This window comes from Cyprinus carpio, chromosome A9 (assembly GCF_018340385.1).
Source record: "Cyprinus carpio isolate SPL01 chromosome A9, ASM1834038v1, whole genome shotgun sequence".
Taxonomy (NCBI): Eukaryota; Metazoa; Chordata; class Actinopteri; order Cypriniformes; family Cyprinidae; genus Cyprinus; species Cyprinus carpio.
The window spans coordinates 28,862,254-28,875,678 of record NC_056580.1 but is presented as its reverse complement, the minus strand read 5'-3'; the positions used below and the strand labels follow the sequence as shown (position 1 = coordinate 28,875,678).

The 13,425-nt window shown below is 33.9% G+C and overlaps 1 protein-coding gene across 5 annotated transcripts; it reads left to right on the top strand.

The window, feature by feature from the left end:
* Nucleotides 1–113: 113 nt before the first annotated feature.
* LOC109105920 (PLAC8-like protein 1) lies at nt 114–8,151 on the top strand. Of its 5 annotated transcripts, none has more exons than XM_042764387.1 (5): nt 114–404; nt 793–841; nt 975–1,179; nt 5,791–5,927; nt 7,468–8,151. In XM_042764387.1, the coding sequence occupies exons 3-5, from the start codon at nt 1,005–1,007 to the stop codon at nt 7,597–7,599; spliced, it is 444 nt and encodes a 147-aa protein (XP_042620321.1). In that variant the 5' UTR covers nt 114–404; nt 793–841; nt 975–1,004; the 3' UTR covers nt 7,600–8,151. The 5 variants fall into 5 exon arrangements, with proteins under 5 accessions (XP_042620321.1, XP_042620320.1, XP_042620317.1 ...); XM_042764386.1 differs by having other exon boundaries at nt 686–841; XM_042764383.1 differs by having other exon boundaries at nt 115–404; nt 1,001–1,179.
* Nucleotides 8,152–13,425: the final 5,274 nt, after the last annotated feature.

Genomic DNA, 13,425 nt, shown 5'->3' with positions numbered 1-13,425 from the left:
TGACACTAAGGTAAGGTCATATGTTTAAAAAAAAAAAGTTCAGACACAAATAGCACTGAAAATGTGCCAACTAGGAAGCACTATGAGGGATATATCTATTTTCCAGCCAAGCAGGCCATAGCAGATATGAAGACAGCTCATTTTTACAGTCGGATGCAAGTGGAGACGAGATCAGCCACAAAGAAACACGTTCAGATGGACGCTTGCATGCATTTGTGCAGACTTGGGTGACAAACATATAAGTGAGCCGTTCTACATATGACAGCTACATGCAATGTTTCATTAGTGGATGTGACCCAGTTTGATGTGCGTTAGCTGCGGTGCAAAAGGAAGTGATTTGAGACATTAACCTCAAGAGAACGTGCAATTCTGCATTGTCACATCACACTAAGGCTGCATCACTGGTAAGCTCTTGTTGCGTGCTTGAGGTGTCATTTGCAAGCTTTTGTTTAATATTGTTGTGTGTGTGTGAGTTGCACAAACCAGTGGGATACATGTAAGTAGGCCTGCAGTCCCAAAAGTGCTTGATTGTATGTTGTAAAATTGTATTTGAGAGGAATTCTGAATTATATCTGCTGTTGTGTGTAATACATTTCTGTTTTTGACTTGAGTTAGTATTTGAATGCACTTGAGAGGTGTTTTAATTTGTGTGGGGCTCTCCTGTGTGTCGTGTGTGTGTATGAAGGCTTATCAGCTCACAGCAGCTTTCTGTCAGGGCTTCTTGGCCAAGCGGCTATCAGAAAGAACACACCACTGTCACCATAGGAAACTCACCACTGTCTTTTCCTTTAGTCTGTTGTCATCGTGAGGGATTGTTCTGAGCCATTTTGACATTCACCATGTAAGTGTTCACCTCATTAGTATGCATTTCATTTGTTTAATGTCACAATACTGTCAAAACTTTCAGGTCATGTAAGGACTTCCTTTTTACTTACCTTTTTATACGATTGTATGTCTGCGTATTTGTTCTGAAGCTGCTTTTTGTGTATCACCTTAAAAGCCAAATGGACGGGTCTGGTGCAAAAGATATTGAAGCAAAACCAACAGGTAATGAGATGGAACTTCCTGTTCTGACTCAACCTGGCCTCGGAGTGACCACGACAACAGTGACCACTATCACTCAAACAGGAGGAGACTGGAGCACAGGACTGTTTGACGTGTGTGGTGACACCAGCACATGTAAGAGAGCATTGATAATGCCATTATGAGATATAAAGTCATATTATGAGTTACAAGTTAATGCATCAAGGAACAAAGTTGCAAATACAACATTTAAACTCACTTTTCAAGATACGAAGTCGCATTGTGACGTATAAAGCAACCTTTAGGTTTAAAATCAAAAACTGGGAGAGATATAAGGTTGCAATTGTGAGAACCAGTGACTTGAATAAAGAAGTCACAACTATGAAAAAAGTCAAAACTGCACGACAAATTCAACTGGCAATATATGAAGTCACATTGTGAAATTTTGAAGTCAGAATTGGGAGAAACAAGTTTGCAATTACGAGAATCAAAGTCACAGTCGCAATTAAGCAAACCAGTCACACTGAGAGTTAAGAAGTCCCAACTGCAAGACTAAAACTCACTTTGCGGGACTCAAAGTTGTATTGTGACATGATGTAACATTGTGAGATATAAAGTAAAAATCGGAATATACAATTATGAAAAACAGCCACATTGCGAGATATAAAGCAATATTGTCAGTCGCAGCTGCAAGACTCAAAGTGCCAACTATGAGCAACAGAGCCTCAGCTGACTTAAACGACTTAAACTCACTTCGCAAGCTATGAAGTCAGATTTTTTTATTCAAAGTCAAAATTGGGAGAGATATAAGTTTGCAATTGCAAGAAACAAAGTCACAGTTGAAAGTTATAAAGTTGCAATATATAAAAAAAAAAAAACAGTCACATTGTGAGTTAAAAAGTCACAACTAACTTTGCAGGACCTTATATCTAACAATGAGGTAACTTTGTTAGATATAAGGTAAAAATTGGAAGAGATTTAGGTTTGCAATTATGAAAAACAGACACATTGTGAGATATAAAGCAATATTGTCAGTTGCATCTACAAGACTTAGTCATTTAGGAGTTAAAATTGCATTGACTTGCATTAACATTCTGAGATAGAAAGTCAAAACAGGGAGAGTCCTAAGTATGCTTTCATGCAAGTGAACAGCGCATAGAAGTGCCATCCCAAAGAGGCACAAAATTACTTTCACAGACTATTACCTTAACTGTTCCCTCCTGGTGGAATGACCTGCCCAACTCAATTCGAGCAGCCTTCAATTCGAGTCCTTAGCCATCTTCAAGAAATGGCTAAAAACACATCTCTTCCATCTACACTTGACCCTCTAACAAAAGCACTCTGTATTCGATTTCTATTCTACTTGTTTTCTTTTTATTTACTAGAAAAAACTTGACCCTCTAACACTTGCGCTCTCTATTCTATTTTTATTGTAACTACTTGTTTTCTTTTTATTTATTACATAAAAAACCTTGCTTTAGATTAACCGAGAAATGTCACAGCACTTACATACTGATCTATGATTGGTTTTGATTGCTTCTATTGTCCTCATTTGTAAGTACCTTGGGTGTCTGCTAAATGACTAAATTTAAATTGAAATTAATTTGCAAGAAACAAAGTTCAAAGTTTTGAGATATAGTAGATGCTGCAAGATGTAAATCCTCATTGAGGGTCTTAATGTTGCAACTACGACATGCAAAGTCTCAACTGCAAAATTTGAAGACATTTTGCAAAATACAGTCACATTGACATAATGACATAAAGTAGCATTTTGAGATAAAGGGCACAATTCACAGGGCAAATTAGTGTGAGGCCACAATCCCATAAGCACGGATGGAAGTGAAAGGTTCAATGGTTGATCTACTGACAATGTGCAAATGATAATCCAATGATGATAAGGTACGGGTAATTTATTAACAACAGACTCATACAAATCATACAAATACCAGTAAACTGGCTACCACAAACCTTGCAATGATTCATTTAAATACTCTCTTCTAATAAATTTTGTGTCTGAAAGGGAAACACCTACAAATGCATAAGCAATGAGGTCAGCCAGAAAAAAAACTGTTCATGCCTTTTTATTACAAATTTTTCACTTCTTGTCTTTAGTAAATCCTGACAGTAGATTGTTAATGCCAAAAGTGTTGTTTGCGCTGACATAAGCTCTTAGTAAATTGTGAGAGGTATAAGCTGGCAATTGTGAGAAACTAAGACACAGATGCAAGATATAAAGTCGAAATATGAAGTTGCATTCTTTTATTTAGGCAGAAAAAAAAACAGACTTCCATCATTTTTAAGACAGTAATTCGAACAATAACTTTTCCTTTGTTTCAGTGTTGGTAATGGAGAAAACTAAATTATATATATATATATATATATATATATATATATATATATATATATATATATATAAATATATATATACACATATATATATACACACATATATATATATATATATATATATATATATATATATATATATATATATATATATATATATATATATATACACACATATATATATATATATATATATATATATATACATATATATATATATATATATATATATATATATATATATATATATATATATATATATATATATATATATATATTTTCTCCTATATCAAAATAATGAAACTGGCCTGGAACTCCAGGACTAATATATTTATAGCCTCAGAAAATCTAACGCAGCAGCTTATTTATTATAAGTCTGTCCATGAAGCCTCTGCCTCTCTACCAGTAAGTGAGACTGAACTTAATTGACAAATTGCACACAAATTGCACACTGAATCTTTGTCTCTTAGGATAAATCAATCTATCTATCTATCTATCTATCTATCTATCTATCTATCTATCTATCTATCTATCTATCTATCTATCTATCTATCTATCTATCTATCTATCTATCTATCTACAATTCACATCTCTCTCTTCCTCTCTCTCTCTCTCTCTCTCTCTATCTATAAACTCACATACACACTCACTCTCTCTCTAAAAAAATACACATATATATATATCTATATCTATATCTCGAGGGCCCTTGCCATCTATGAAGAGCCAAATTACTCAAAATTAAATAAATGTTGAAATATATAAATAAATTGTTAAATGCATAAAGAAATATTTAAACACATAAATAAATGCAGAAATAAATAAATAATAATTAACTGCAAGAGTAAACAGAGCGTAAGCAGCGCACTTTTTTTCAGCGCCCTCAGAGTATTCACAGTAGAGGCGGCAGTATTGTTCTTGATCAAAACTGACCTGATCAACATGAAAAATAACACATTTCATGTTTCACAATCACCATATGCACAAATAAAAAGCATGAAAACACATCACTTCTGCGAGTTTTTGCCAAAACTTAAAAGGCCTGTTTAAATTAATAAAACTAGAGGCATAGCTCATGATGTGAAAAACAAGGAAAATGTGCCTAAATTAGAAAGACCAAAGAAAATCGAGTTTGAAAGGTGACGCTGCCCACTGAGTGACGTGCCCACAACTGTAACCCTAAAAATGAAATGTGGAGGGAGGAAATAAATTAATTAATAAATGAATAAATAAATACATAATTAAACATAAATACATAAATAAATGAATGAATGAATTAATGAATGAATGAATATTTATTTATTTCGGCATTTATGCATTCATTTATGTATTTAATTATTTCATTATGTGTTTCACAATTTATTTATATATTTCAACATTTATTTAATTATTTAATTTTGAGTAATTTGGCCCTCCATAGCAATCAAATTTTGGTAGTGTGTAAAAATATCGAAAACAAATTCCTGAGTATAAAACCCATAATGCTCAAACTTTAGTTTGGGTTTGAATTCTTACTATTAACTATGACAAAAAAAAAAAAAAAAAAACGAATATACATACACACACACACACACACACACACACACACACACACACACACACACACACACACACACACACACACACACACACACACACACACACACATATATATATAATAAATATCTAATGTGCTGCTTATAAATATTCATTAATATATTCTTAACAATAAATAATATAAAGAATTAGGATTAAGGTATCTAAAATATGGTTATGCAGAATATGCTCTTAATAGGTAATGAATATACAGTCAATATGCTAGTAAATGCATGCTAATAAGCAACTAGTTAATACTGAGAATTGGTCCCTAAACTGAAGTGCTGCTCTTATTTTATTACATTTCTTGATTGCATTGTTAATTATAAAATATGTCCTTAAATACTTTGATTTTGTATTGTATTACTGTAGTTTGTCACAGTTAACCATGAATAAAATTATTCAAAAGATACAGAGTATCCTGCTTCCTCAGATGAAATACTTAACAAATCACATAAATTACTTAACCACATAAATTACACACAAATCATTTTCTTTTTAATTACAGCTGTACAGTGGCTTAGTACTCCACCATGTATTACTATTCATTAGAAGCATAAAGTAATTACGGTTGTTTTCCTAATCCAGTGATTGTGCACCGTTTCACCGTTGTCATTAAAAGTTAATGACATTCCTTAATAATTATAAATTGTTAATGATTTTCCATTAATTTAAAGTAAACATGGGCATTACACAAAATTCAGCTTTTTCCAAGGACATTGATTTAACTTTCAAAGCCATATTTATCAGAATTGAATCCTTTTTTTGTAGTCAATCAATATAAGCAGTGTTAAACTAATTGCAGATAAGCTCATGCTACAGATCCCAACCCTTGTTTGTTCTGTGCAGTTCTGATGGGGGCGTTTGTGCCGTGCTGTTTGGACCTGAGTCTGGCTCATCAGTACGGAGAATGCATGTGTCTGCCTCTGCTGCCTGGCTCCACGTTCGCCATGAGGGTGGGCATCCGCGAGCGCTTTAAAATCAGGGTAAGGATTCAGCAGTAACTGGAGAAAAAAAAAAAAAAGAAAAAGTGGTTGGATAATATCAATAGTCTTTTATAAAAAATTCAATTTCAATCAAAAATCTAAAAGAAAAAAAATTGTTATTTTAATACTACCAAAATTTTTTTTTTTTTTTTTTAGTGTGTGTTTTTTTTTTTTTTTTTTTTTTTTTGTGCACACTAATGTATGTAACAAATCTTATGCATGCATGTCCTCATTCGTCATCATTTTACTTTTATTATAATTAATATACCGTGCTCTCACTGCCTATGGAGTTTTTATTTATATATTTATATAAATGCTTTAATCATATATAAAAAGGGAAAATTTGGCTTTGTTCCTACACATTCTGTTCAACTTTATGCAATGACATTTCCCCCCTATTTAAAAATGTTTATATATTTAATTTAATAATTAATAGAGTGTATAAAATAATATAATAGTGATACTTTATATCCTTTGTAGCGAATCAGCTCAAAAAGGGAAATATAAATAATCAATCATAACTAGTTTAACTTTTTTGTAGACATTGACCCGGAGTAGTCTGTGCGTTCAGTGTTATTTTAGTATAATTGATATACTTTCATATTTTTCGTTAATATTTTGAATTTGATTTCATTTCATTTATTATTTTTTTCTGTTTTCACTTTGATTTTAGAAATCGAATGTGTGTTTTAAATGTGTAATAAAGTTTTTTATTATTATTTTAGTTCTTTAATACTTCAAGTTAAACAGAAATGAGAAATGTTTCCATGGCAACTAGCTGAAATAGTTTATATATATATATATATATATATATATATATATATATATATATATATAGTTTATTTCAGTTAAAGTTGATTGATTAAAGTAACACTGGTTTGTTTATTTAAAGGTTTTAGTTTTAGTTAATAATAATGCTGTGTGGTATCAAGTAGCAATATTTAATAGTTCAGACGAATATTAATTTTTGCGTTTTTGTACGGACCTTCAACCTCGTAACATTTTTTTAATAAAACCTTGAATATATACAGTATACACACACACACACACACACACACACAATAATGTAGTGCTAGCAGTAACCTTTTCAAATTAATTAAATTATTATTATTATTATTTTTTTTTTAAGTAAAACAGCATAAAATGAGCATTAGCATAAATGGCAACGTTTCCTGGGAATGTGCCAGCTACGCTCAATCTATGATGGATGTGCATGCCAAAAAATTCACCTTAGTGCAAGAACCAACAACTCAAGTCAGATATTCCTGTAGCCTGGAGTTTCCGCTGAACAGTGGATTATGGTGACCTGTTTTACAATATTTCCTTAAGGTGTAGAGATTTATCTTGTCATAAGCTTCTCGTGCTAAGAAGTAACACACATCCAGTTTTGACAGTTAGATGAAGATTCCTTAAACTAGATTCCTTGACTTAGGTGGGGGTGTTAAATCAATATCAGGGAAACATATCCTTGCTTAGAAATCTACAAACTCTGGCTATATTACATTAAGAATACATTAGAGTGTCCTGTGTGTGTCTCTAGGGCAGTGTGTGTGAGGACTGGACTGCGGTGTATTGCTGCTACCCTCTGGCCCTCTGTCAGATGATCAGAGAGATGAAGAAGAGACTGAAGACACAGATCTACACCGTTTCTACCGCACTGGAGAGCTCCTGAGACACTGTGTGTGTCTGTGTGTGTGCACAGCTCAGATTTTCTTCTCATCCATGTTTTTGGCAATGCTAAAAGACTGAAGGGCCGTCTCAGCTGTCAGGATGTTTATTACGCGGGGTCCTGAACTTCACGCAGGGTTAGACATATCAGTGACTCTCTGCTTGAAGATTGATGCCGCTGACATTTCAAACTGACGGAGAGATGGAGTGACAGATGGGTGGAGAGACGGATGAGTGGAGAAGAGGTTTCTGATGGCTTCTGGGACTGTGTATGCTTTGATTTCAGATTGCTCTCTCATGGTACATATACATAGGTTTCGCTACATGAATTCAGCCTGGATTGTGTCACTTTTTTAATTGTATTTCAAAGTCGGTCAAAACTGATGTGACATCTCATCTCTCATTTTATCTAAAATAAAGGTGTGTTATAAGAATAAGAAACACTTTATATGCAATGCAGTGCAAATGATCAGCCTGGGATAAACAATAAATAAATGATGCATGCTGCCATTAAATTTGACATTTTAGAATTATATTAAAGATTGTGATTTATATTTATGTTTTCATTTATTATATATATGTATACACACACACACACACACACACACACACACACATACACATATATATACACATACATACATACATATATACATTACATATATTACATTATATAATATATGCATAATTTAGAACATTATAAATATTAACATTATTAATATACAACAAAAAAAAAGATTAAATGTAAAAAGCAGTAAATTGTTTTCTAAAATGCTTATACTTGTAAATGTCAAAACATTTGGGGCTAGTTGTCACAAGGGCAATATTTCAGTAACTATCTATCCATCCACACAGATCTACACTGTTTCTTTACCATTCCATCCCTCACAACCAAGACTTTAAGATATGTGTCTACTTGGAGACATATTCACTGCAGTAAAAAAAAAAAAAAAAAAAGTCTAGCAACCTCCCCTATATATAATTTGGTTTTCAAGGATTGTATGTCATCTAAAAACCCTGGATTCTCCCTGTTCTCCTGGTCCAAAAAGTGTGTGTGTGTGCATTTCTGTAGAGGGCACTGTTGTCACACACACTGTCCTCGGGTGAAGTAAAGCGAGAGTGTGTGTCCGTGTGGAAGACGACAGGTGTATGGTTGCCGTCAAGGGTTTTCTGTGAGGCCCCTGGGGGACATGAGGCCACCGGAGCCTTAAGCACTGCAGATACAAAACCAGAAAAGTGAAAAATGAGGACAGGAGCAGAATTTTTTTTTTCTCAAAAATCATTGAGATCCTATATGCGGCTTTTTGGAATAAGGAGATTTAATCACGTTTTATTTTTCTTGAATGCTGTTAAGCTCACATCCGATCATGAAATATAAAATTTGTATTAAATTAAAGAGATGTTTCTTTCAAGTTTAATGATTTTTGTCTTATTTAGTGGAACTGGGTTAAAGATTTTTTTTAAATGGTATTCATACATATAATGAGTTGAATACACACTCTCTATAATAACCGGGGTTTTTTTTTTCTTCTTTTTTTTTTTTCAATTCAAAGTCATTGATATGTTTTGTGGAGGCATCAAGTCATAAATCAGTCATAATGTAAAAAAGCCCAATTAAAAGTATGAAATTCTTGAGGGGAAAAATTTGTTTGGAATAATCTTGTATTATTGTTAATATTAGTATAACAAAATACATTAAACAAAACTGCACTAATTATTAAAATTTGAAAAACCGTTTGTCCATCAAATTAAAGCTAGCATATCTTTATCTCTTTATCTTTATCTTTTCTTTCCTTTTTTTTCTGGTATGACTAGGCAAGTTTGCTCTAATATGATATGTGGTGTGAATTCACAAAAACATTATTTTTAGTAATTAATAATTAAAAGATTACTTTGTATCTCGGTATACTCAGATGGGTGATTAAATTTAAACTTCTTGAGTATGAAAACCATATAAAATACATATCAAATCAACATTAATACAAAGACCACATTAAAATATTTTTTTTTCCCCTTTACTGTACTATAGAGACACATTTGCCAAATAAAAATTTTTTAGTATCGCATCAATTACACACCTTATGTGCTCTTCATTTCATTGTAGTAGTGGTTAAAATCTTCCATTAAAATATATAAATATGGCAGACATGCTCGTTTTATTCTGATTAAAATCAGAATAAGGATCTACGAGCATCTGTGGCACTTTATGGAGCATGTTCCCCAGAGAGATGTTGTGATGTCTCTCAGTGTTTATGTGTGTGTATCTCCTTAGCAGCCACGTGTCCCGTGGTAACAGCCCCATCCACAGCAACAGCTCGGGCACCTGAGGCGGAACCATCCCATCCAGTCCAGCATGCAGCTGATGGACGGCCAGCTAGATGTTTGAGTGCCCGAAGCTTGGATCTGTTCAGCAAAAAATACAAAATATCATTTTATCATGTTCAGCATAGATGTGTAGTGTCACTGCAGAATGAGACGTTGAAGGATCAGTCAATTTGTTGCTTATTAATAGTTTAGTTAGTAAGGTAGTTGGTAAGTTAGGTATGGGGTAGAATTAGATCTAAAATATGGTCATGCAGAATAAGGCATTAATATGTGCTTTATAAGTACTAAACAACCAATGTGCTAGTAATATGCAAAGTAGTTATTAGTGAGAAATGGTCCTTAAAATACAGTTACTGTGAACTAATACATTATGACCAATTATTTTCTGACATAGTAAACTTGCTCAGAAGACCTTTTGTTGAGCTATAGATCCTGTAAATCAAACAGCAAGCTAAAATTATGTGATTGCTTTAGCAAATGTGCTTTTTATCTCATGTTTGCTTTTAACACTATCAGTTAGGTTTAAGATAGGGTTTGGAGTAGGTGGTATGTTATTTTAAATGCAATACAGCATTAACCTTTTAGTACCCCTCACTGGACATTTCATGTCCAGACAACAAGCAACATAATAAAATGTTGCCAAATTCACATTCATCTGTTTGAATGTGAAAACTGGTCATGCTTTTAGCGCACTGGACATTTCACTTGTGATGTAATATCATTGAAGTGAGGTTGTGGTTGAACTAGCGGTTTGTCTAACCAATGAAGTCATTATTAAAATCTAGTTCCAAAACAACTTTGGACCCTGTTGACTTCCATTGTAAGGACAAATAAAATCTTCCACAGAATAAAATAAAATATGTTGTTTTGCTTTTATTTTATAATGAAAAAGTTTATTTGTTTAGAGCCCTAAGACAAACCAGTTAGGTACTTGTATTCAGTCAAGGTCATCAGTGATAAGGATGTTGTCTCTGTGAGCTGTCCCCCAGTGCTGTCTCTTCACTGCTCATCTTGATAAGGAATGATTTCCGATAAAGCCCAGTGAAGCTGCCGTGAAAGCTTCTCATATCTTAAACACTGTACGATATTAACCGTTTGTTTTCATTTTTGTGCCTGATAATTTTCTTAACTAGATCAGCTCCAGTATTCTAGGAAAATGAAGTTGCAGCTGATGTACTTGTGAGATGAATTATGGGTATTATTTCTCTGCATCACAGTGCCATAGTGACCTTCCTTTGGACGCTATGCATCAAGCTCACTGAAAATAGAGCGCTGAAAGAAAAACCCCCAGTGGTTAGTGACGGAACAAGACAAACAATGATAGGATATAATAGATCATGAGGAAACATACACACACACACACAAATGGGGAAACAGGAGACAGCTAATATTTCTCAGCCACTTAACACAAGGAATCTGGGTTCAGCACTATAATGTGCTCAGTACAATACATAAAGTGTTTACACTGAACAGTGAAAATAATATAAATCTTCTGTGACTTGTTTATGTGGCTTTATTAATTAATTATGCAGTATGTAGGATATACTGTATACTGAGCATGCTACACACATTTTCTGTATGCACAGAGTAACCAGGTAATCTACAAAATTTTTCCATATGTAGTATACAGTACAACAGAACATGTTGTAATGAAATGTGCTTAATATATATTTGTATGTGTGTGTATATGACTTGAAAGAACGTATGTAGATCCTATCCAACCCCGAGATTTGACACGAATATAAGCCCTAAAATATCTGCAGTAATATGATGTAATACATGCAATTTTTATGTTGCTTGCAAAAATGTATATTTTCTCTGCCAGTAGAGTAAAATGACGTTTGTGTCTTTTTTAGTTATACGGCATCCTCCAGCAGCGACTAAAGAAGCACTGCTTACTACCTAGACCTGTGATTTGATGTGATGTGAACACATTTAGATGTCAGATGAGTTAATTTCATTCATTTAGTTAATTTTTTAATGTAAGGAAGAATAGATGATGCTACTTTTCCTAAACAGACAAACTAATAGTAAAATGTAAGAAAACTCTATCATAACATTGTGCTTTTCCTGCTGTGTAGCACCTACTGCTCTGCATTTTTAGTCTGATCTTAAAGGTTTATATGCACATTTTAGCATATAGCATGTTTTGTGACTATCACAATGTTATTCTAGTGGAGGATCAATTCTAAAGGCACAGCTGCAAAATAAAAAAGTAATGAAAATGGTCATGAAAAACCATGGTAAACAAATGTGTGATATGAGCTCTTTAAAATACAGTATATGTCAAATTTATTTAAGGGTTCACACAGTATTGAAGAGGTGAGCTTATCATATCATCCACCTTTAAGACTGGCTGACAAGAGGAATCTCCTTACAGGTCGGTGGTCCTTTTGAAGCTCTCCTCTCATGTGAAAGCAAGACTTGCTTTGAAGTTTCCTCAACGTGACATCAACCCAGTATCTCAATTCTCGCACCGTGGGTGATCCAGTGAATATTTCAGCGGATATCAGTTGCTTCTCTATACGATATGTTCCAAACATCAAGGTGGAACATCCCTCTAAAGTGAAATGGGGACTTTTAGGATTTTTCAAGTCCTTATAGACAGAGGCTGAAGTTAACTGTAAAGGTCAAGGAACATTCATATCACCCTGGTAGGTTTTCAAGGCTCGAGCTACTTTCCCTGGAAATGACTTATAATATGCTACGATAAGCACAGCCTATTAAATCCCATGGCCACAGCACATAATACGCATTAAAAAGAGAGACAGTAATGAAATGCAGAGTGACATTATTAACTCTCTCCTGGAAGTAGTTCTCTGAACTGCACACAACACTTGTCTAAGCCTCGTAAAAAAATTGCAAGGCATAACCCTGAAAGCGCACTGGACTCAAAATAGGGCGATGCTTTAGGGGTGCATACGAGAGAAATGAAAATATTTTACAGATGACATGAGAGTCAGGGTACAATAGAAGGTCCTGAGACATGAGCTAGTGGCCGTCAATCAGCTCTCCAGCACTGATGTGAAAACAGAAATGGGTTAGCAAAAAAGACAGACAGAGAGAGAATGTGATAAAACTGACAGTGAAGTGAATGAAAAGGAGTACAGTTAGAATAATAAAAAAAAGAAAACACCATTCAGCAAGGTATGGAGAAACATGGTGTGTATAAGAACCTCAAGAGGGAGAGAGAGCAGGGCTAAGACAAAACTTTAGAGCAAGAGATGAGTAAGCAAAAGAGTGCTTGTCCAAACAGAAGCCCATGATGCTTTAGGGTGTTGTGGGTGGATGTCAGAGTGTTACAATGCTGTCGTTAAAATGTTCTGAGGGTCTCAATAAGCTCCCATATCGTGTACACGAATCCAGGCACTGGTAACGACCCTGGATCACTACACATTGAGACAGTAATTACAAAATTTTCAGCGACATGACTACAACGTTGACGTACAATGGTGTAGAACATCATCCCTGGGATGAATATACCTAGATTTTTTTTATATTATTG

What these genes read in the sequence shown, in the direction of transcription:
- LOC109105920 (XM_042764387.1), top strand. Translation starts at nt 1,005, where the DNA reads ATGGACGGGTCTGGTGCAAAAGATATTGAAGCAAAACCAACAGGTAAT. An exon ending in GTGTGGTGACACCAGCACAT is followed by an intron (nt 1,180 to 5,790) that starts GTAAGAGAGCAT and finishes TGTTCTGTGCAG; the next exon opens with TTCTGATGGGGGCGTTTGTG. An exon ending in GCGAGCGCTTTAAAATCAGG is followed by an intron (nt 5,928 to 7,467) that starts GTAAGGATTCAG and finishes GTGTGTCTCTAG; the next exon opens with GGCAGTGTGTGTGAGGACTG.